This window comes from Euprymna scolopes, chromosome 37, assembly GCF_053919585.1.
Source record: "Euprymna scolopes isolate OS-2025 chromosome 37, ASM5391958v1, whole genome shotgun sequence".
Taxonomy (NCBI): Eukaryota; Metazoa; Mollusca; class Cephalopoda; order Sepiida; family Sepiolidae; genus Euprymna; species Euprymna scolopes.
Genome location: NC_136518.1, coordinates 252,202 through 276,489, shown reverse-complemented (window position 1 = coordinate 276,489; position 24,288 = coordinate 252,202). Strand labels below are relative to the sequence as shown.

At 32.8% G+C, this 24,288-nt stretch overlaps 1 protein-coding gene across 2 annotated transcripts in view; it reads right to left on the bottom strand.

Annotated features, from left to right (window-relative positions):
- Window positions 1-1,759: 1,759 nt before the first annotated feature.
- The window catches only part of LOC145261018 (uncharacterized), a 174,720-nt gene continuing 152,191 nt past the window's right edge, over window positions 1,760-24,288 (bottom strand). For both annotated transcript variants that reach the window (XM_080119144.1, XM_080119145.1), the window contains 9 exons: window positions 22,214-22,676; window positions 18,297-18,531; window positions 16,377-16,591; window positions 14,071-14,349; window positions 13,425-13,541; window positions 11,140-11,265; window positions 10,052-10,293; window positions 3,454-3,567; window positions 1,760-2,398 (listed from right to left, as the gene is read on the bottom strand). In XM_080119144.1, the coding sequence (XP_079975270.1) occupies window positions 2,269-2,398; window positions 3,454-3,567; window positions 10,052-10,293; window positions 11,140-11,265; window positions 13,425-13,541; window positions 14,071-14,349; window positions 16,377-16,591; window positions 18,297-18,531; window positions 22,214-22,676 (1,921 nt within the window). In that variant the 3' untranslated portion in view covers window positions 1,760-2,268. The remainder of the gene's footprint in view (window positions 2,399-3,453; window positions 3,568-10,051; window positions 10,294-11,139; window positions 11,266-13,424; window positions 13,542-14,070; window positions 14,350-16,376; window positions 16,592-18,296; window positions 18,532-22,213; window positions 22,677-24,288) is intronic.

The following is a 24,288-nucleotide window of genomic DNA, read 5'->3' as shown; positions in this document are numbered from 1 at the left end:
AATTTTCTTAGGCCTGTATAAAGCAGAAGCTCAAATAAGTATGCACTATTTCTTCAGAGCCAAGGGGAGTTGGTGCAGCTTCATATTTTATTAAAGGAGCTTTCTTGTTCTCTCCATTCTTTGCTGTGATGAAGCAACTAAATGAGAGAGCAATTTGGGAAAGAAAAAAATATAAGCAGATATGATGTCCTCCATCGTTCAAGCCATTTTTCTTGTTCAACTCTGCATGTGAAAAATATCATTAGAATTTTTTTTTTTCAACTATTTTTTATTACAATTGATAGTAGAAATGGAATGAGACAAAAAATGTTGCGCCTCCCCCTTTTTTAAGAGGCAAAATGGATAAACGTTACTATTGGCAATATAAATTATTTGAAAGGGAATACTGTTGGGAAATTAGTAAAAAATTTATTTTGCTTGACCTACTACTATTTGCATTAAGAAACATTAATATTTAATTAAAACAAAAAATATATAAACAGGTAAATGTTACTATTGGCCACATATAAACCTTAAACATAACCATGTTATTTCTTCCAAAAGTAAATGTTAACACATTATTACTTAATGCAAACGTAAACAAAAATTCAATCATATTCAACCATTAATTTGGCATAACACACTCTTAAGTCAAGGAGCTATAACTCTTGCCCGTTTCTAACAGGCTAAAATGTCTAGTATATATATGTAAAATAAATAACTTTTACTAAACAATAACATTTATTTTTCTATTAACCTGTATGCTTTTAACGTTCTGAAACTATTTCAATGTTTTTTACTTCAAAATGAAATTTTGTCCAAAGCTTCCATGGAAAAATTAAACCTGGCTTCATACATTTTCCATTAGGTTTGAAAAAGAGCTTGGAACAGCATTTAATTTTGAAATAAAAGATTTAAAAACAGTTTCAGAATGTTTAAAGTATAAAGATCAGTAGAGAATTAAATTTTATTGCATTTGTTATTTGATATATATTTTGTTTTAGATTTCTCAGTTGTCAGCTAAACTGCATGATTATCTAAAAAAATATATATATACTCTAATACAAATGTAACACATGTTGGTAATTAATATAATTTATGTTGCTAATAGTAATGTTTATCAGCAAAAGTTGAAGCGTCTCCTTTTTTCATAAAAGGAGCGTTGAGGGGGAGCCAACTCTAACTTTGGATGCAAAAGTAAAAATAGAAGCAGCTCCCAAATATAAAAGCAGATAAATACCTAAATTAAACTTTGGGTATATCAACAAATTTTTTTGACTGAGGCAGGTTGCATGCATGTTGATGCCGAAAAGGGTTAATATTGTAATAGATTAGTTCTGTTCCTAAAAATTTGCTGAGATTTTAGCATTGAGTTGAAAAACTGGAATGGGTTAAAAAAGCCACAATAACAATGATTAGAAAAACTCCAAAACAGACAATTTAAATATTTTTAACAAAAAGTCCAGTTTCTATTTATTTTTTAATAAATATTAAAAGTCCAAATTAATGCCTTTTTTTTTTTTAATTAAAAAATAAAAATTTAAATTATGAAACTTATCTGCTAGTGGATGACAGGGAAAACAGGGTTCATGCCTTTTAAAGAAAGTTTTCATTTAATAAAAATTAACTAATATAATAATTAATATCTACTTAAAAATTTGGCCTCAAAGTTTTGATACCATTTCTGTTAGTTTTTAGAATTCAGATTCACAGAAGAAAAAAAAAAGAAATTATTTGATAAAAGACAATTCTTCATTGCATTAAATAGACATAAAGGAGGTGGAAGAGGTATTTTTTTAATACACTTCAGTCAATATAATATTTGCAAAGTGGCAGGGACAACAGGGTTCATGCCTTTAAAGAAAGTGTTTTGTAAGTTCGAGTAGACCTATTTTCAGTCAAAAGATGAAATCCCAAAATGATTCCAAATGTTTCTCCTTGAAATTTTAGGTTTCCGTAAAGTTGTTGATTTTTTTTTTTTTTTTAAATGGTGGTAGCGCCAAGTTCCAATTGGAACAAATTTTCATAAAATAATTAAAAAACAAAAACGAAGGGAGATCACCCATGCATTCCTTGCAGAACTTTCAAAGTCAAAACCAATTTGACATCTTTCTCTCGCTGTCTTTCAACATCACAAACGCTGTAGAGGATGCACAGATGTTTGTCTACAGAACAAAAACTGATAAAAGTCCATCTTTAGAAAAATAATTCATAGAAAAATGCATGAAAAAATTAAAGATGTCTCTGATTATTATCATCATCATTATTTTTTAAAAATTATGGAGATTTTTAAATGTCTAAAATGTTGCTATTTTCTCCACTCTGAACAGAAATGGCTGTGGTCAGAGTGTTGCATGATGTGGTGTTTGTCACCGTTTGGACGACTTGTTGTAATTCGACAACTTGGGCCTCAACATCCCTGGAAATAAAAACAAAAAGAAACATAATTCAGATTTTTTTTTATTGAGTTCAACAAATTATTATGCAGACAAAAAAAAATCTTAGTTTGATAAACACGAGTGAATAATAGTTAAAGTATGTCTGTTCTAATGCTAAACTTAGTTGATGTTGTCCTCAATCAGTGAACAAATCCCTCTAAACTGAGGCAATTTTTATTATTTTTCCAATTTCCAAGATTTAAATAAACTCATTCTGAGATTTTCATCAATATTTTTCACTTGTCATTTTTTTTTCCCTTATTCACTCATGTTATTTTTATCTAAGTTCGTTATTTGGTTCTATAAATTTTTAATTTTCATTAGTAGCTTAAAATAAATTTGTCATTTTATCAGCAATAAAATATTAATTAATTTTTAATATAAATTTTTGTCATATCATCAGCAATAAAATATTAATTGTAAGCAAATTATAAAATAAAATAACATTTAAGAACCATTTTCAGAATCAGAATTCAGGCTCAAATTTTGCCGATTCTGATACCCTTAAACGTTTTGATTTTTTTTTTATTCTCAATTCCGATTAATTATCCAAATACTAGTTAATATTATTAAGTATCAGTTATATTATTGCTTTCAATACAAACTATAATGTATAATATAAAACCTTATTTCATAAAAAGTATATTCTGTGTGAACTTTCTATGAATTAAAGTTATTTTTATTGTATATTTTAAACCTTTTACAACACATTTTGTGACATTATTTTTAAATACCTGCTAAAATTTAAAAACAATAGTTTCTAAGTAAAGCCCTGATTCAAAAAAAATAAAAACACAGATTGCTTTAAAATACTCAGATTTGCATTTAACAACTCGGGAGTGGCAACCCTATATACAGCTGTTAACGTTTCATCAGATGGTATACAATGTTTCCTATTTTGTTTTGGGATAATGTGCTTGCTTTTTTTTTTCTATTATTAAATGATAATTTGAAGAGCATATATTTGCGTCTATTTTAAATTTTTATTTTTTATTCTAAGAAAGTTCTTAGGTTAACTGAGGTGATGATGACTTACCTCCAACTTTCTCCGGAATTTTGTATTGTGGTCGAATGTGCATCAATTTGGTCCTGCAGGCCAGAAATTTGTGCACGCAAACTACTTAGACACGACTGTAAGTCATCCAGTGGTCTGAAAGGAAATTGAAAAAGGAAAAAAAATAATTAAAAAAACATAGTTGTTTTTTTTTTTTAATCTGAATAATGGTGAGAGAAGTCACAAAGTTTGTAACTTAAATCCGACCCTGGTCATCATTCATCATCAAAGTTCATTAAAAAGCAGTAATTTTTATTTTAAAAAAGAAATACTACCTTTTTTAACAATCAAATCATTTTTTTATATTTAATGAAATTATTTTAGATGGCTATAAAGTATTTATTTATCTATGTATATCTACAAACTAGGGATTGCATTATCGTCAGCATATTCTGACCAGATTATGTAAACTGATAGAAGGTGCCGAATGAAAACTTTGAAATTTCTTTTTCATAAAAAATACTAGTCAATTTTTAAGAAAGTGACAAACAAAGACTTTGTTTTGTTTTTTTTTTTACTGAAAATGATGGTTAATGTTTAAATGTTGGCAATCAGTTCAAAATTAAGGAAAAAACAATTATATAGACGTTTGCAAAAATATACATATTATTTTGCAAAACTTTCAAACAATATTGCAAAACTATTCATGCAAAAAAATGAAGAGAACTGTGATCACGGATGAAATAGGGAGTGAAATATATAAATCAATTTGTATAATATTTTCTTTCTATTCGAAATTTTAAGAATAAATATTGAATTTCAAATTTGGCAAAATACACAACTAATAATATTACACATTTAAATACTTTTGAAAGTTTGGTCTGTATTTTGATGAACAAACTCTAAAACATCATAAGCAAATACGTTTTTAAAAATAAAATTAAAGTAATTATATATGTTCACAGCACAATATTTTCGTTTGTTCGTGCAAACAATTTTGCAATATCATACAAAAGTTTTGTAGTATCCTTCGAGTATTTTTGCAAACATCTATAATTGAAAACAGTCATCATATATGGTAATTTCAATGAAAATAGATACTTGTGCAGTTTAGTGTATAAATAACATTATTTACAAAGTCATTTTAACATGGGCAGTAGGAGGCTTTTTAATTATTCTGTACTTTCACCTAACAATTAAAAAACAAAAAAATATACTGTTTGCTAATTGTTGGCTTCTGTGATTTCATTGACTAAGTGTTTCAGCACCTTCTGATGGTTACATAACCTGCTCAGAATACACTGATTATAATACAATCCTTATTCTGCATTGATCTAAATCTTTTCATATCCATTAGTTATTTGTGTTCTTTTAATTACTTTCATTTATATTTCCAGTCAGAAAGAAAAGATCAGAATATCTAGACTAGCTATTTCGAGAGATATCATCATCCAATGAGAAACCTACATGTTAATGAGACAAAACAGCCATTTTTATTGAGTAAGACGACAGGCAATCAATGGGAATAGAAGAAATTTCTCATACAACATTATATTTATATTGGTGAGAAGTGGAGAGATACAATTTCAGAAACTATGTTTTTCATAAGAATGTTTTTTTTTTAATAATTTTCAAATATAAAGAAATTCATCATTTTTAACACAATTTAAACTTTATATATATATATATAAAATCAGGATAAAATATACAATATCATAAAATGAAATCCCATGGAGACAAGATGTATCAAAAAGAAAAACACAAATGCATTATTTGGATTATTTGGACTACTGTTCTCATCTTGAGTGTTATTTTCACAACATTTCGATCGAGTTCTTGGAAAGAAACTCCATTTGATTTTTAGATGCAGAGGAAGAAGGGATAGTTCTTTGCAGTGTTGGTAAGAAGATGAGTTCTTAAGTGAAAGAGTATCAAAAGTTTTTGACAAATTATTTTTTAAAAATTCAAAACAATTATACAAAGTTCAAGTGTTCAAATTTTAAATTTTCTGAATTTTCTAAAAATAGTAACCTCATCCACTTCCACCATAAGTCATGACGTGCTAGTGTTGACTGATTATTTATTTAGCTTCTCTCTAGGAGGTTAGAAATGATAAGTGTAACGAGCAGACCTTGGTCGCGATCTTCTGTTAAAAAGTTCATATAGGAAAACCGTTTTAAGGACGCCAGGTCTCTTTGATGTTTATGAGAATGGTCATGATGAACACATAAATAAAAACAATACATGCCCTTAAAACGGTTTTCCTATACAAACTTTTTAACAGAAGATTGCAACCAAGGTCTGCTCATTGTACGTATTGTTTCTGTTTTTATTTATGTGTTAATTTATTAATAGCAGGCTGAAAATTATTTCATCAACAGAAGTAGTAAGGTGCCTCCTTCCCTCCGCTAGACTGTGGGAGATCCTTGAGCAAGGTCTAGTACCCAATTTATTCCCCAATCAGGGTTATGTGTAGCCAATCTCCACCTGTCCGTGTTAAAAATAATTTTGTTAATTGGGGTTCTGGCTATGGGCAAGCAGTCAGTGCCCTAAAAAGTAACTGACACCCTGCTGCCTTGTGGTCTAGGTTCCTGACAGAAACCATGGAGGATCAGCACTGCATAGTACCAGCATCATGGCACACCAGTATGTGGACACGCCCTGGTGATGGTGAAATGCTGACCCATCTATGGGCTAAATAGTAACAACACATCGGCAGGACACTATAGCTAACCAACGAACCAGTTGCAGCTCTCATCCGTACCACTTGGATGCTCTGAGGGTGGTCAAAATAGTGGACTGGGGCTTGTGCACCCCTCTTCCACTTACACTTTCTTTTTGCACAGGTATCTTCTTCATGACTCACATCCAAGACCTGTGGGTATGGGGTAATGAGAGATGGGGGCAGGCTCCGGATAAAGCTGGAAGCCTCTAATTTGTGTCTTGCATGTTAGGCAGCCCTGGCAAGATGGTTGCTCAGAGTTTGGGACCAGAACAGCATCTCTTATGGTCCTATCAGGGTGACTGAGCAGCCATATTCAAAAACTGTACTGCTCACCTCAAAATGGAGGACGGGCCTGGAAAAGATGGCCTAAACACTGCCTGCCCAACATTTCCTTGGTGGACAACCGCATCCACCAGGACATCTCACTTCAAAACATAAAGAACAGCAAACAGCAACCTCTGACAGTCGCTACCTGGAATGTAAGAACTTTTTCTAGACTCTGTTACAGAAAATCACCCTCGTCGCACCGCCCTAGTTGGCATAGAACTTGCCCACTACAGCATTGACATTGCTGCCCTTAGTGAGACAAGATTTGTTGGTGAGGGGTTACTTGAGGAGGTCAGCAAGGGTTACACCTTTTTCTGGAAAGGTCTCCCAGAGGATGCCTGTTGCATTCACGGTGTCGGTTTTGCCACCTGGTCATCTCTGCTTCGCCATCTACCTGAGGCATCAACTGCCATCAATGAACGTCTCATGACCCTACAGCTTCCACTGACCAGATCCTATGCTCCCACGCTTGACTCAGAGGAGGACGTGAAGGACCGTTTCTATGAAACCTCACGGCTACCATCAGGAACACTCCAAGCAGTGATAAGATCATTCTGCTGAACGATTTTAACGATAGAGTTGACAAAAACCATGAGATATGACAAAGAGTCATTAGATGAAATGAAGTCGGAAATGTAAACAGAAATGGTCTTCGATTTCAGTCGTTCTGTACAGAGCTGGGTCTCACCATTACCAACACCATCTTTCAGCTACGTCACATGTACAAGACATCCTGGATGCACCCAAGGTCCAAACACTGGCATCTTATCGATTTTGTGATCGTCAGACAATGTAATCTGTGTGACATGCTCTTGACCCATGCCATGCGTGGTGCTGAATGCTCCACTAATCACCGTCTGATTCGCTCATTTCCGGCTAAACATATATCCACCTGCCAATTGGTAAAAGCCAAAACAGAAACTCAACCTGTCTTCTCTACAGGATCCGGCAATTTCAGCCAAATTGGGTGATGTCATCGCCCTCCCTGCCCCGGCTGCTGTCTCAGCAGTGACCACTACTACCCTCACAGCAGATTGGCAAAAAATCTCAACCGCTCTTCATGGTGCCTCAGAATCCATCCTTGGCTGCTCTGAGAGGTGACACAAGGACTGGTTTGACAACTGTGCAGGGGTAATCGATTCCCTCATACACTAGAAAAATGCAGCTCATGATGCCCTTCTTAAAATCCAGAGCGTTTCTCCTCCCTCTCTCCATGCCATGGTGTAGCGAGAATTGCGGATGGAAAATGAATGGTGGCTGAAGAAAGCTAGGGAGATCCAAAGCCGTGCAGACCTTGGCGACACCCATGGTTTCTATGAGGCAATAAAGATGATCCATGGTTAAAAGCAACGCTCCATGCACCATGTGAGGATGGTGCTCTCATCAAAGAGAAGAGCAGTATCCTGGAAAAATGGGCTGACCATCAGCAGGAGCTGCTTAATAAGATCAATGTCACTGATCCCTCCATTGTCGATGATCTCCCCATTTTGCCATCCATTCCCGTGCTGGACAACCCACCATCCATCAGCAAAGTGAAGGAGGTCTAACAAGGCAACTGGTCCCGACAGCATAGCCGCTGAGATCCTCAAGTGTGACGGAACTGACTTCCTTCTTCATCTCCACTGGTTCATCTTTGCTGAGCTGGTCAGCAAAGTGTCTCCTACAGCAGTGGAAGGATGCTAACATCATCTTCATCTATAAACGTAAAGATGACAGTGCTGACTGTGGCAACAGCATTTTTTTCCTTTCTGTGGTCAGCAAAGTATTGGCTAAGATCATGCTTACCCAACTTCTGGAGACTGTTGTTGATCCTGCCGTCTCAGAATCACAATGTGGCTTCCGCCGAGAGCGTAGTACCACTGATATGATTTTTGTTGCTCGTCTCCTCCAAGAGAAGTGTCGGAAACAGCATCGTGAGCTCTATTTGGCTTTTGTAGATCTAACCAAGGCCTTCGACACCGTGAACCATGAGCTGTTATAGAACATTCTGAAAGTTTGGTTGCCCTTCTACTTTCTTGTTGGTCCTCCAGCAGTTTTACACTAGCATGTATGTCTGTGTTACCATATCAGGAGCATAATTGGACAATTTTGCCGTGAATGTCTGTGTGAAGCAGAGATGTGTCTTAGCATAATTTTCAACCTGTTCCTGGTTTCCATCACTTTGGTTTCGCTCCGTGACCTTCAACCTTCTGATGTCGTTGCTGTCCAGTACCATCTGGATGGCAACCTCTTTAACCTGAAATGTCTTCAGGCCAAGACTAAAACCTCTGAAGAACTCATCTTCAACTTACAGTATACCGACAATGCTATATTCCCTAACCATACCTCCAGCAGACTTAAATGCATTTTTGACATAGTCTCCAACACCTACCACTGAGCTGGTCTTCTTATCAACACCAAGAAGATGGAAATCCTGCCAAATGTGTTTCTAACTGATGCTCCCATCTTCACCGTCAACAGTATCCCTCTAAAGAATATCAGCAGCTTCACATACCTTGGCTCCAATCTCTCATTCTCCTACGGCCTTAACAATGAAGCTCAGCGTCGCCTTAATCTCACCTCTTCTGCTTTTGGCCACGTGAATGACTGAGTGTTCACCAACAGCAATCTCAGGACCCATACAAGGGTTGCTGTGTACAATGCAGTTGTCATACCCACTCTCCTGTATGATTCCAAGGCATGGGTTCCATATCGCCATCACATCAAGCTGCTGGTCATTTCACATCAGACAATTACAACAGATTCTCGGCCTCCATTTGAGTCACTCCTTATCTGTCGTCAGCTTCGATGGTTGGGCCACGTCATCAGGATGCCCTCAAACAGACTACCTCGAAGAGTTCTCTTCAGTCTCCTCACTCATGGCTGACCAAATGTTAGCTGCCCGAAGAAACGCTACATAGACTACATCAAGCTCACCTTCAAGCGCTGCAATATCTCCTTCAATCTTTTCAAAACTTTGGCAGCGGACAGAGACACTTGGCACTCCACATGTGATAGCGGAATGACCTTCTTCAACAACGAGCATGAGCATGCAGCTACAGAGTGTCGCACACTGAGACACCGACAAGCGATAGCCATTCACCATCAAAACCCAAATCCTGTCTTCCTATGCGCCATCTGTGCAAAGCAGTGTAGATCACACATTGGGCTTGTTCAGTTAACAATGGAGTTACAAAATCAATTAAAAAAATAAATAAATAACTTTTTTTAAATGACAAAGAAGACATCATCATCCACATGGATGGACTACCATAACTAACTGGAAGCTTAGACAAAGTCAGGCTTGGTTTTGAAAAGCCAGCATAATAGAAGAATATTCTTGTCAACAAAAAATGCCTGAGCAATTCTGTCAGAATTTCCCCCAGGTGATTAGCAATAAACAAAACCTTTCTCAAAGAAAAGATAAAGTCTAGGAAGATGGAGTTCCGTGAACCCATACCTCAGCTCGACAGCAAAGTCACTGTTGGATTGCTTGTCAAGGATGTATCTTCTACTAGTATGAACCCAGGTTGCCATTGTGACAGTGTATCTAATATATAAGTCTATCAAGATAACGGTCAGAGTAATTGACAAGAACAAGTCACTTACTTGCTTTCCAAAGCCTGCACGGTCGTATCTTGCAGCAGCTGCTCCAAAGCTTCAATGTTAAATGGCTCTGGGATGATGGATTCGATTAGATCATTGTCAATCTGTGTACCAACATCACAACATGTCATTTTATCAAGAGAAGGCAAGGAGGCAACGTGTTCAGGTGAAACAGCCTCAGAATTATTCAATTCTTTTACTTTTTTGGCTGGAGATTTCAGTTTGGAAGACACCTTTTTAGAGATCTGAAAAATAAAGAAACAGAAACAAAAAGAAAATGTTTTATGGTATAAAAACAATGTTTTGGGTCATTTTAATGTTGAAATACAATTGTAAACTTTTTATTAGGTGTTTGGTTTTTCTGTTTTACTTCGCAAATGGTGTGAGTCATCAGGCAGAATACAATGGTCATAATCAAACAAATCTAAAATAAGAAATCCAGTGCAGACATCGTTTCAGAAGGATAAAAATAGATGAAAAGGAATGTTTATTTTGTGGCATATCAACCCTTTTGAGGTTATTTGATGCAAAACACAAAATTTTAGGAATGTCTGATCAGTGCAGATCACAATGACCAGTTCAATATTATGTAGAATTTTCATCTGGATCTGATGTTAAAGCTTGTAAACTTTTTATTGAATTCTTTGGTTTAAATTTTTCTTGTACTTTATATGGACACTGGGTGATACTGGATCACCCAAATAGTAAATGAAATATGTTCTGATGAATTCATAACACTTGTATCTTCTCAACGTGCATACTTCCGACTCATCTGACAAACATCAAATTCCAACCCTTTCACTGTTGAGGTTCATAGATGATGCAAAACCTTCTACTCTAATAGTTTCTTCCCTTGAATTCCCTTTAAAATTCCTGTCCCCTTTCCTGCTTTTCTGACTGTATTAACCTGCAGAAGTTTAAATGCTATGTGACCTGACATACACTGTTAACTCCTGTCCCCCGTTAAACATGATCCTAAAGAGTAGCGCCTTATGTCCAAGTGGCAATATAACTTGATTGGAGTATATTAAAAAAAAAAAAAGACTGAATTGCTTAAACTGATGGAAAAATTACTAAATTTATGCATTTACCTTGTGATGCTGAATGGAAGTTTTCAAAGCACTTCGTAATTCAGCCACTTTGGTTTGGTGATTCATTTTATCCTGACGAGACTGATTTAATTCACTTCGGAGGCTTTCCATTTCTTGTGTTGCATTCTAAAAGAGAATAAAGCAAATTAAGTTTGAGTCTTTTCATGACAATTGACAACCACTTAACTTCTTTTATTCAAGTAATTCATTTTTTCTGCATTCCTATCATCATATCCAGTTCTTCCATGCAAACCCTCAAAATCACCAGAGATCTTTTCAAAATGACTATTTGGTATTTGTCCAGAATTTCCCTGATATTAAAAACAAAAATACAGAAAAATATTTGTTATACATACTATTGATAGAATAAAAATACTTTCCAAAAATTACATAAACTGATCAAGTAGTTTTATTTTTATAAAGAAAATTTTTAAACGATTTGAAGCAATTAATGGGAAGTCATAGATATTACAAGGCTGATCTCACAAATTTGAACTGCTCTTCTTTCTTTAAGATAGCAATGTGATGTAGTCCCTTTTTGTTAACTCATAAAATTTGATTTTCTTAGTTAAAAATAAAACTATTAATCAATTTATATGATTTTTGGAGGCACTTCTACATGATAGTGACATATTAGCAACAGAGACGAGTTATCGACCCCTGTTCTTCAAAAGAGAATTGCCGTCTAGTGGCCATTATGTGAACCTCAAATATAAACAAGTGTTTATAACACAAAAATATATAACAAAATAAATAACACAAAAATATATGAAAATTGAAACATCTATTGTATAAAAATGTATCAAAATATAATTTTAATGTGTTAATATAATTTCTTTTCAATGCGTGATTTAATGTATCAAAATATAATTTTAATTTGTCAATGTAGCAAAATAGAATTTTAAAAACATGAATCGTTTATAGAGGTTTGATAATAATTTTTTTTTACAGAAAAATTGTTTGTTTTTTTCACAATAAAATTATAAAAACACATCAAAATGTAAAAACATTAAACATTTATAGAGGTTTAAGAAAAATGTTTTTTTTGTTTCTTTTTTTACACAAAGTCTGTTTTTTTTTCACAGTAAGATTGTATACACATATATCAAAATATAATTTTTGTTTGTCAACATACCACCATATAATCTTAATGTAAAAGTTTTTATTTATTTATTTATAAAAATTTAAAGAAATTTTTTGATAATATATTTTTTTTTAATGAGTGATTTTCATTGAAACCTTTTTGGAATATGGTGTTTTTGCATAGAATAGAATTCCCTTATTTGTTCAAAGAACCCCTCCAAGGGGTTGTCTTTGCACAAACTTTTAGAAAGGTATGAGTTATTAAACTTAAAATACACACATTCGCCTCATGTAACTGTCATGCAGAAGTGCCTTTTTGGAATATGACATTTTTGTTCTGTCACAGGTACGTACATTATACAGATTTTTTTAATTTTTGTTTTTTAATGTAAAGGTAATTCCGGACAAGTACCAACTATTCAAATCTTCTGCTAGAGCAAAAACTTCATTCTCATTAACCTGCTATAAGGTTGTCGTAGAACATATTTTCTTCGCCATCATCTGTGAATAGCTATTTTTTTTTTTGTTTGTACTTTGAAAATTTTTTTAAATTTGAAATTTCAAAGTAAAGATTATTTTTACATAAACTTTTAAAATATACTGTTTATTATATGTTGTGGAGTAAATGTGGAAGGAATAACGAGAAGACTCAGGAAACAGTGACATGAATAATATATTAATAGAAATGTAGACAAGTATGTTAGTCGAATGGAACTCTCACTCAACTGAAGGACAAGTAATTTTACGACTCTGTCCCTCTGAGTCTTGGGTCCAGACTGACTGGAAAGCAGAACCTGTTTACCACAAATGACATCAGGAATAGTCTATTATCAAAATTTGTAGGGGTACCAATCCAACATTATATAAAACCATTCTGAAAATGTTTTCAAAGTAAAAGACTAAAAATATATATTTTGATAACATTTTATTAAAAATAAAACCATTCTGAAAAAAAAATATTCTAAAGTAAATATTAGTTATTTTTTATGTAGAATTTTAAAAATAAACTGGAATTTATGTAAGTATTAATTAGAAGAGAGTTTTTCTCAATATAACACTGGCAAGATTTGGCAAGATTTTCGCTAACCAGAAAACAGAAGTCAAAAAGAAACTTAGTAGAAATAACTAAAAGGTGAAATTGAGAAGGATTTCCCAATGTGGGAACCATTTGTTAGGCATCATCTTAACCTTAACAAACTTACTTGGAAAGTTTTCTGTAGGCTTTCAATTTCCATTTGATGTCGCTCTTCACACAACAAAAGTTGTTTTTGTGTCGCTTCAAGTTCAGACGTCTTTTGCTGCAGTTGCCACTGGAAACTCTACAAAGAGAAAATCAATTTTTCAAACAATTCTAATAAATTAAAAATCTATATCTTATTTCTCTTAGTCTGTGTCTTTCTTTTTTCTCAGAAACTACTAGGCCGATCTGGTTCAAATTTTGTATGGAACTTAGTTATTATAAGGTGCAGCAAACAAGTGTTATGGTATCCATTCAATGCACAAATAGGGATTAACAAGGATTAGTCATCACAATAACACATTTATTCTAGAACTTTTCTCAGAAACAGCTTGATCAATCTGGCTGGGCTTTTGTATGGCCTTCACTATGATAAAGTGCAGCAAACTGAGTATTATGGTATTCATTCAATGCACAGTTAGGGATCGATAGGGATTAGTATTTCATAAAAATAAGCACATATTTAGCCATATTCAACCATCAATTTGGCATATAGCACTTATTCTAAGTTAATGGGCTATAACTTTTACTCGGTTTTAATGGGCTCTAGTATTTATAACTTAATATTATGTGTCAGTCAGAACAAACATAAACAAAAAATATATTCGCACCTGAAGTTGTTCTTGAATGACGGGATTGCGATCTTGATTATCTGTTAAACTTCTCTGCAATCGTTCAACTTCAGAGCGCAACTCTTTGTTTTCATGTTGCACAGACTGCAACTGACTCTGAAGGTTCTGCACCTCATCTTTCCTCGCCTGAAGCTCATCAACCATCGTGTCAAACTGCGCCATTTTCTGCTGAACATCCAATTCCAGATTCTCATGTTCTACACTTAAATTTTTGTGCTGCCGTTTCAAACGTTTGTTTTCCGTTATTTTAGTGCCAATCTGAAAGTAAGAAATAAAAAGTTTTCACAAAATTAGATTATCTGGTGAGCAGAGATTGTGATTGGTGATTAAGTCAATGTCTCTAAAGTAAATAAATTCGAATTTTATCCATTCTAAAATTAATTATTCCGAAATCAAATTATGTTGTAACATTGACTGAAACAGTACAATTATAAATAAATGCATTTCAAAATGTGAGATTTTTTGTAATGATTTGAAGAATATTTCACCAACAATTAAGTTCATGGTAAGAAGACAGCAAATATTTATTTTAATGAAAACAATTGTTACAGTTTTAAATAAATAAAAAGAAACTTGTTCGTTTGTTTAAAGAATATTTAGCTGATAATGAAAATTATTTTACAAAAGAAGTAAGTTATTTTTTCTTAATACTATTGACCCGGACAGGCATTTATTACTTCAAAAGGAATATCATTATTAACATTAAACATTACTATCAATTCTCGCTCTGGGCGATGTGTGCATAGGACACATCCTAATGATGTAAAATAATCTACAATGAATGTTTCTTTAAAAATCTGTTTGCCTGCACATCACTCACTTCTCAAGGTAAGTTAAAAAAATTAAGTAAATAACTAGAAAATTTTAGTCTCTCCTTCTTAAGTCCATTCTTTCCAATAAAATCTTGAAGAAAATCCAGCAAAATTTCCTTGTGTCTTTCCTGTATGATAAATTTTATTCATCTTAGTTAAACAAATGATTGCTGGCTACTAGATGAGACAATCACAGCCACACATGAAACGAAATGACAGTCAAATGAATAAAAGGTCAGCATGTAAACAGCCTTATGTATGTATAAAGACTTACATTTTATTTGGTTGGTTTGCTTGTTGATAAAAACATTACAAAAAAAAAAGTGTATCTCAGAGATGTGAGTAACCAATGATAAAACAAACTGAAATCAAGATGAATTTCCTTAAACCCCTGTGAGTGTGTAGTGAGAAGCACAAAAACAACTTTTTTTGGAGACAACTTCAATCAGTTTCAACTAAGTCAAAATTAAGAAAAAGTCACTGAATACATATTTAAGGGAAAGAAATGGGAAGTCATTCTTTGAAAAATAAAAATAATCTGACTTTTTTAATCCCGATATGAATTGTAAAGTTTAAGCCTTCACAGCAAAATTAATATTTTCTGTTTTCAGAGAGAATTGTCAAATAAAAGAAAATCACCTTTTTCTTATTTAAAAAAGCATATTTTGATCAAAAACCTTAGAACTCACATCTTTGGGAAGCCTCTAGGGATTTAAGTGAAAATCCAATTTTTTTGAAGCTGAATTCTGTTAAAAAGATGAGAACTCACATGGTGCCTAGATTGGCAGAAGTTTCTTGAATCTTGCTCAAGCAACACAACAGCAAGCAATGATAGCAGGTTTGCAACCACTAGCAGCATTTAAAATGTCACCAACAGGTAGAAACATCAAAGGGGCATCATCCATACATGCTACACATCCACCATTGATTGGGTACCCAACATCCAAACAGCTACGACAAACATTGTGAGGAGGCAAGTATACAGGGATAAGGTACTTCAAGTTTTTTTTTATAAATCTAATAGGTCACACACTATCATCCAAGCTCCAACCTCTGTCCTTGTGCCTGTTTTACAGGTACTTAAATAGCATGTGCTCTGATGAAGTGATAGCAGTTGTACCCCTTCAACATACATACTCTAGACTAACCCGACAAGCAGCAGAATCCCACCATTTCACTGTTGAGGTCCCTAGATGCCGGAAAACCTTCTATTCTAATAGTTTCTCCCTTCAGACTGCTAGACTTTGGAATTTCTTTCCTGTTTTCCTGTACTTATCTGCAAAAGTTTAAATGTAAACAGACATCTCACTGCTCAACTCCCTAGTCTCTTGTTAGACACAATCCCAAATAATAGCCTCATTACATTCCAAATGGCAATGTACCTTGTTCAAATTGAAAATGAATTAAAAAAGAAATAAGTTATTGCAATAAAATAGAAATAAAGATGAAGGTGATGCTTTCAAGAATACTCACTTGTTTCCGCAAGTCTCTTTGACTTGCTTTTTCTTGTATTAATAATTCTTCTAAATCTTGAATCCGTTTCACATAATCCTGTTCATTTGTCTCCCGTTCTTTGACATTATCACTAAAATGAGTCTGCATCTCGACAAGCGTTGACTCCCGTCGGGCCAAAGCTTCTTCCAATTCAGACACATGTTTTTTAAGACTTGTGTTGCTCTGTTGCAAACCTGAAAATTAATTTCAACAAAAATTAAATTAAAAAAAATGTTTAACTTTAAAATATTCAACTAAAAAAAAATGTGTTTATGCAGTATAATGGGATTTTCAATAAATGCATTTTAAGTAAAAACACAATTATATTATATTCCAAAAATTATGGAAAATGATTGATTAGAAAAATAATTACGAATAAAAATAAAAGTTTATAAAATTATAGCTTTACTGTATTTGATAATGTTGAATACTTTTTAAAATCAGGTTGTAGTCAGTGATTTTGACAAAATAATTTCAAAATAGAAAATGGCGGACCGCTAATTTCTATGGCTTTTGTAAAAATAAAGAGTTCTAGCAGATCTTCTATTTTATCATTTTTGCAATTTTTACTAATTTACTTTTTTTTTACATGTAATACCTAAGTATGTAACTATGTTGTTATCTAAAATGTATTTTTGAAATCGCATTATACTACGCAAGCACACAAGAAAAACATTTAATTAAAATGCTTTTAAAATATATATGAAATTCATTGTTTAAAAGCAATGTTTATATGGTAATTTAAATTTAAAGGATTCTTTTTTAAAACCAGACAAGTGCAAGATTTTTTTTAATAAACATAATTGTTCATTAAAATTAAATTCTTCTGAATTCAAATAATAAAAAATTCTTCTTCAGGAAGTGTTTTTTTGTTTGTTTGTTTGTTTCTCTTTTGTGCCATGGTGGTGTTAATACTTGGCACATCCTCAGATGGATTTTAAGGTTAAAGTTTTAAAGTTTGATATAGTGTATGTGCCAGTTGTGCGCTTGTGTGAAAATATATAAGAAGTCCATTGGTTAAAAAGCACTGTTTATATAGTAATTCAAATTTAAAGGATTTTTTTTTTAAACTAAATAAATGCAAGATTTTTTTTTTTAATGAACATGATTGTTCATTAAAATTAAATTCTTTCAAATTTGAATTGGAAAAATTTTTTCAGGTGTTTTTTTTCCCCTCTTTCATGCCATGCTTGTGTTAATACTTGGCACGTCCTAAAATTTAAAAAATAATTTAAATCCATCTGAATGCATTTTGGTTTCTTTTAAACAATTTGAGTATTTTTACTATTTTAATAGCTGAAAAAAATTATTTTTGACTCTTCAAAATTTTACATTTACATTTAAATAGCTGAATAGAAAGTCATTAAAACTGGTTTTAAAATTCTAAAAACAAAAAAAAATTAACATAATAAATACATTGCAGAATTTGACCCATTTTGAAATATCAGAAATCATAACTGCTTTTTGAAATGGAGAATATTGCATTAACAGTAAATAATAAATTCCTAACAAATAAAGTGAATGCTATGACCAGAAACCTTGAGATCCTGAGATTTAAGTACTACCAACTGATCTATTTCAGCATTTTTATAAATAGAGCTTAAAACATTACCACAACAAAATAGGTCTAGCTTTAGCATGATGTTATAGATTTATGATTTACATAATGTTTAAAAACATGAATTCAAACATATACAATAATAAAAAAAATAAATAAATGGATGGATGGTTAAACATTATCAATAGCATTGACAATTATTTTAACAGCCCCAAACAATTAATTATCTTTTAAATATGTATTGTATAAAGTTCTTTTGCAATTATATATAATTTATATATATTTAGTAGTACAAAAAGAAAGAAAAGACAGTAAAAAAAGAAAAGGTGATTTTCACTAACCTGTTAAGCGACCTTTTTCTTTCTCCAAATCCAAAAACAAGTTTTGTTCTTTCGTCTTAGCTTCTGCAGCTGCTTCATCCTTCTCATCTATCAACTGCTGAAGCTGCTGACCCATAGTCATCACTTGCGTAACATATTGTTCGACTTGATGAGTGGTCACTTCTTTCAGTTCGGTCAAGTCACTTTCCAACTGCAGCTTTTGGGAGCGGACACTCTCCAATTCAGCAGCTAAAGTCTGCAGGAAATTGTTTTGTTTTGTAAATAAAGACAAACACCACAATATATAAGCAAGGATATTTTTATCTGTAAAATAATATCTACATGGATTACAAAATATTATGAATTATTAAGCCTTTTTGAGGATCTCCCCCTTTTAACTATCTTTTATCAATTCAAACCTTTAAAACATTGCACTAAGCATTTCTATTATTTATTTAATAATACACCAAGCAATTTCATGTTCAGATGTATGTCACCATCTTTCACACACATTTAAAAAAATGAGATGATCCAATCAGCAAAGAATGTAATTGGTGATTAAGCTGATGTCATTCCAACTTTATTCATTTTAAAATGAATTATTCCAAAATCAAATTATGTTGTAACCAACTAAAGTACAATTATAAATAAATACATTTCAAAATATGACACTTGTTTTATTGATTCGTAGAATATTTAACTGACAATTATGTTCATAGTATCAAGACAAATAATATTTATTGCTATAAAAATAATACAATTTTAAATAAATATATAGAAGAAATTAGTTCATTTTATTCAAAGAATATTTAGTTGATAATGAAAATTATTTTACAAAAAAGTTTGTTTTTTTTTAATAGTATTAACCCTGACAGATGTTATTTTAAAAGAAATGTTGTTATTAACAGTAAATAATACAGGTTAATGCAGAAAGTACTGCAGAATTTTCACAGAGTCTCATTAGTACAATATTACTATACAGATTCTAGATAAAAAATTTTTTATGACTAATCCTAAGTCCGAGTGGTAAAATCATAAAACCACAAAAAAATCGCCTTAAAATAATAAACCTTCCACCTCTAAAGAAAAAATACATACAATTTATCTCCCATATCAAAGAAATTGTTAACCGCTCTAAAATGCCAGAACAGCCTGGAATGGAGGATAATTTTATGTTAAATTCATATGCATACTGTAAATTCTAAAATAATTGTTTGTTTTTTCTTCTTTTTGTCAAATTTTTTCAGGTGTTCACTGTATTAGGTTGGTGCAAAAATAATGTTGTTTTTTGACATGAAGTTGAACGTCAAAAAACGACTTTATTTTTGCACCAACATAATAATTGCCTAAAAAATAGAATCTCGATTCTAATCAGTTTCAACTAAAAGAAAGATATTGAGTGCATGTGAGTATGAGAGGGGGAGGAGGATAGATAGGAAATTATTTTTGATAAAACAAAAGTCATGTAACTCCCTTACCACATTCATGAAGTGCTTGAAATTTTAGCTTTCACAACAAACTCACCATTTTCAGTTTTCATATAGAACTGCCTCAGGATGGAAACTCAGCCTTTTCTTATTAAAAATGAAAAGCTTGATTTTGTCCCGTCAGTTATGAACGGGTAGAAATTTTAAGTAATTTGTAATTGTATTCTTAGTTTCGCCTGCAGTGAGGATTGAAACTCCAACCTCCAGAAGATTGTTACTTAGAACAAATTATTACTTAGCACTTTATCCATTATGACATGAGCCCTTGCAAGAATATTGTGGACATTACTAAAAATATAATTATGGATTATTTAAGATTTCTACCCAGTCATGGCTGATAGAATGAAAGCAAATTATCCCCATGGATTAAATAAAGGGTTCCATTCTAAATTCTATATACAGAATTCAACAAGATACACCTGAAGAAGGTTGCAAGTTACATTGGTCGAAACATTGTGAGAATAATATCCAAAATGAGAACACTAGTTTGAATAATCAAAATAATATTTATTTTTCCATATAGTGATGCTAATTTTAAACTCAAAAAGCTTCAAATTCTCATAACGTTTAAACTGCTAGAGATATTTGCATAATTAAAACAGTTTCAAATTCCATTTACTGAACTTTTTTATAACTCATGTGATTAAATAACAATAATTTAAAATAAAAAGAAATCAATTGGGAGTGCTAGCGGGAGATATCTCCAAATAATTGTAAGCAGAAGGAGTGTAGTACAACTTTGATAGAATATTATAAATAATGTAAAACTAAGAGAATCTCACACAAGGAAGGAGGAATATGTGTTTATGAGTGAGAAAAACAACATTCACAGAAGAAGCAGACATTTAAGTGTGACAGGTGTTCTAAAAGTGATTGCTGTCTCCAACCTTCTGATCAAGAATTGAAATATTCTCCAAGTTCGTCATATCTTGGAGTAAAGCCTGCAGGGTCTGAATAGCCACAAACAACAAATTCAATAAAAAAAAAGAAAAGAAAAAACAAAATTTTAAGTTTAGATTATGGGTTTTTGGTTTCAGAAAATTCAAAAAATCTAAACATAAAAAATAGAAATTTTAAAAGTTTCATATTAACATATCATTTTCTTTATGGAAGTTGCTCCAGACAAGGTATGAAGCCACGTGATGTAAGAAACTAACAATAACAAAATATGATTATCACAAACACAGCACATGACTATTGGCCTTAGTTTTAAAATGACTAAAGTTATATGTAATAGGAAAATAATCTGCAGGAAAAGCATTTCACAAGCCTGCAGTTCTCGGAAAGAAGCTACTGGAATAGGAAGCTGTATTACAACTGAGTTGATGGAGACTACTAGACCAATGAATCAAATAAACTGGAACAAAGCAAGAAGGGAATAGTAATATTAACGGATGACAGAATGAGAACAATGTACCTACATGGATTAAAAATTTCATTAACTTTGAAAGAATTATCTTTTGGGTCCCCAAAAAGTTGGACTTATTTATTTATTATAACTATAATGTGAAATAGTTTCAAGATTATTGTCAAACAACTGACTCTGTATCAAAATTAGAATTTAATTTTCTTGAGTGAAAAAGATACTTAACAAATATTAACTATTTACTGTATTTAGTGTGAAAATTAAACTGAAAATGAACATGGTTATGTGTTTGGGGGGGGGGTCAGAAAACTGCGAATAAAAAAATGAAGAGTTATCTACGCCTGCGTATTTATTAGAAAAGACTTGTTGAGTTATCTGCCCTTGTGTAATATTCTGGAGACAACACAATCATTTTTTTGTTTTGTTTTTATTTTCAGTTTAATTTTTACACTAAATACAGTAATTATCAAATATTTTTTTTACATATTGCTTTTACTCAAGAAAATGACAAAAATTATGATTTTAATATAAAGTAAGTTTTTTTTTCAGGAATAATGTTGAAATATTCAATTTCACTGTAAATAATTTCTGATAAATTAAGAGATTTTTACTGTTAATTTCTTTTCCTTAAAATAAATGTCAACTATAAATCAAAAAGAAATATTCTTTTACTTTTAAATTGTTGATAATAAAAATTTGTTCTTTTCATTGAATGGGGATTCCTTTCATTTATTTTCCCTTTATTTGCCATCCTCCTCTACTATCCTTTCTTTCCCTCCCCATTTTCATTCTCTACTTTCAGTTTTCCATTCTTTATGCTACCTTTTCTCTCTTCGTTTTTCGTTCTCCCTTCTCCTTTCCTATATTCTTTACTCTCTCTCCTCCTTTTTTCATTTTTTATTCTTCCTTCTCTCTCCTTCATTCTTTACTCTCTCCTTTCTTTCAGTCTTTCCTCTTTTTAGCTCCATTCACTCTATACTTTTTCTACTCTCTTTCCTCTCCTTCATTTTCTTCTCTTTCATCTTTTTATACTCTTTCTTCTTCCTAACAAAAAAAAAGCTACCTCAGTATGAATCCATTCTTACCTGCAATTCAACTTTCATCTGGTCTTGTTGTTCAATCATGCTGAGATCAAATTTCCGCTTCAACATCTCCACTTCATTTTGTAACACATCTTTGTCGTTGACCACTTCTCGGAGTTTGCTACTCAACATTTCCATGTTTGTGTCGTAAGCCTTCTGCCTATCTATCAACTCACTCTTAACTGTCGCAATGTCAGCTGACAGTTTGGCTGACCGTGCCTTCTGTTTTGTCAGGCTCGTCTGTGCTTTCTTTTCCAATGTCTTCATCTTCGACTTAAGCGCAGTGTTCTCTGTTGACAGTTCCTCTACCTTCTTACCATCTTCATCCACAGAATTGGTCCCTGCAATTAATTCATCCTTCGTCTGCTTTTCTTTTTCAAAGTCGCATTTCACTTGATTGAGTTCTTCTTGAACGTTGCCCAGATGTTTCTCAAGGGCTTCTTTTTCATGAACTTCATGGACACACCTACAATGAAGGAAAATTCAATTAGACGAAAACTTCTTTATAAACAAAGGTGTTTCTTTACAATTACTTGAATATAATGTGACAATATTAATTAATGAAATGTAAAATCGAGAACAGTTGATATGAAACGGAGTTTACAAAAGAAAAACAAGTAACTCGCAAAATCCAGAAGAAAAAAGGGTTTTCTCATCATGTAAATAGGATTTTTTCTCATCATAAGAATAAATGAATTCAGTTGTCAAGAGAACTGGCCGACCTTGTAACTGGCATAGGTTACTTGGGGATCAGTAGACAGCGTTGACTGACATTTTACTTTCATTTCACAGAGAAAAAGAGAGACAGATGACGATATAATCAGGACAATGTGAGAGGTGAGGAAGAGGTGCTTTCTCCCTCTTGGGGCAGCAGTAAGAGAGAGAGAAAGAGTAATAATTTTATACAGTGAGAGAGAGAACCTCCTCCTCCTGAAACACAGAGAGAATGAGTGAGAGAGGACACGCAATACTGAATTACTTTGCTGAATTCTCAACACAATATAATTGGCTGCTTTTTAAGGCCAGTAAACTCCATTCTGCCTGTTACTGGAATCCATGTTACTAAGAGGACAACCCCGGACTTAGGGTGCCAAACCAAAATCGCCCAGAACTTAATAGCCATGCCAGTTCCAAAACATTTTAATTAGAAGGTGCATTTAGAAGGTTTTTTTCTTTTTCTACACCAATGCAATATTGTCACTTTTACTCAAAATAATTATTTTTTATACAAAAACTAGCAGGGCTACCCGGCGTTGCCCGGGACCGTAACAACAATATAAAAACAAAAGCAGATATTGAACATATGTTTTATTCTTAGGGGAGAGGAATCTTTCAGGGTGAGAGAGAGAGAGAAAAGATAAAGAGTGTGAGAGAGAGGCAGAAGAGAAAGTTGTTCCATCCTCTTTCCCAAATTTGACTACTGTTCACGTTTGAACTCTCATCGTCAAGTTGATCCTCGAGTTGCCTATTAGCCTTGATAAGTGCTAATATAGAGAGAAGAGAAACAGGGGTAGAGAGAGAGAAGATAAAGAGTGTGAGAAAGAGGCAGTAGAGAAAGTTGTTCCATCCTCTTTCCCAAATTTGACTACTGTTCACGTTTGAACTCTCATCGTCAAGTTGATCCTCGAGTTGCCTATTGGCCTTGATAAGTGCTAATATAGAGAGAAGAGAAACAGGGGTAGAGAGAGAGAAGATAAAGAGTGTGAGAAAGAGGCAGTAGAGAAAGTTGTTCCATCCTCTTTCCCAAATTTGAATACTGTGCACGTTTGAACTCTCATCGTCGAGTTGATCCTCGAGTTGCCTATTGGCCTTGAAAAGTGCTAATATAGAGAGAAGAGAAACAGGGTGAGAGAGAGAGAAGATAAAGAGTGTGAGAGAGAGGCAAAAGAGAAAGTTGTTCCATCCTCTTTCCCAAATTTGAATACTGTGCACGTTTGAACTCTCATGGTCGAGTTGATCCTCGAGTTGCCTATTGGCCTTGATAAGTGCTAATATAGAGAGAAGAGAAACAGGGTGAGAGAGAGAGAAGATAAAGAGTGTGAGAGAGAGGCTGAAGAGAAAGTTGTTCCATCCTCTTT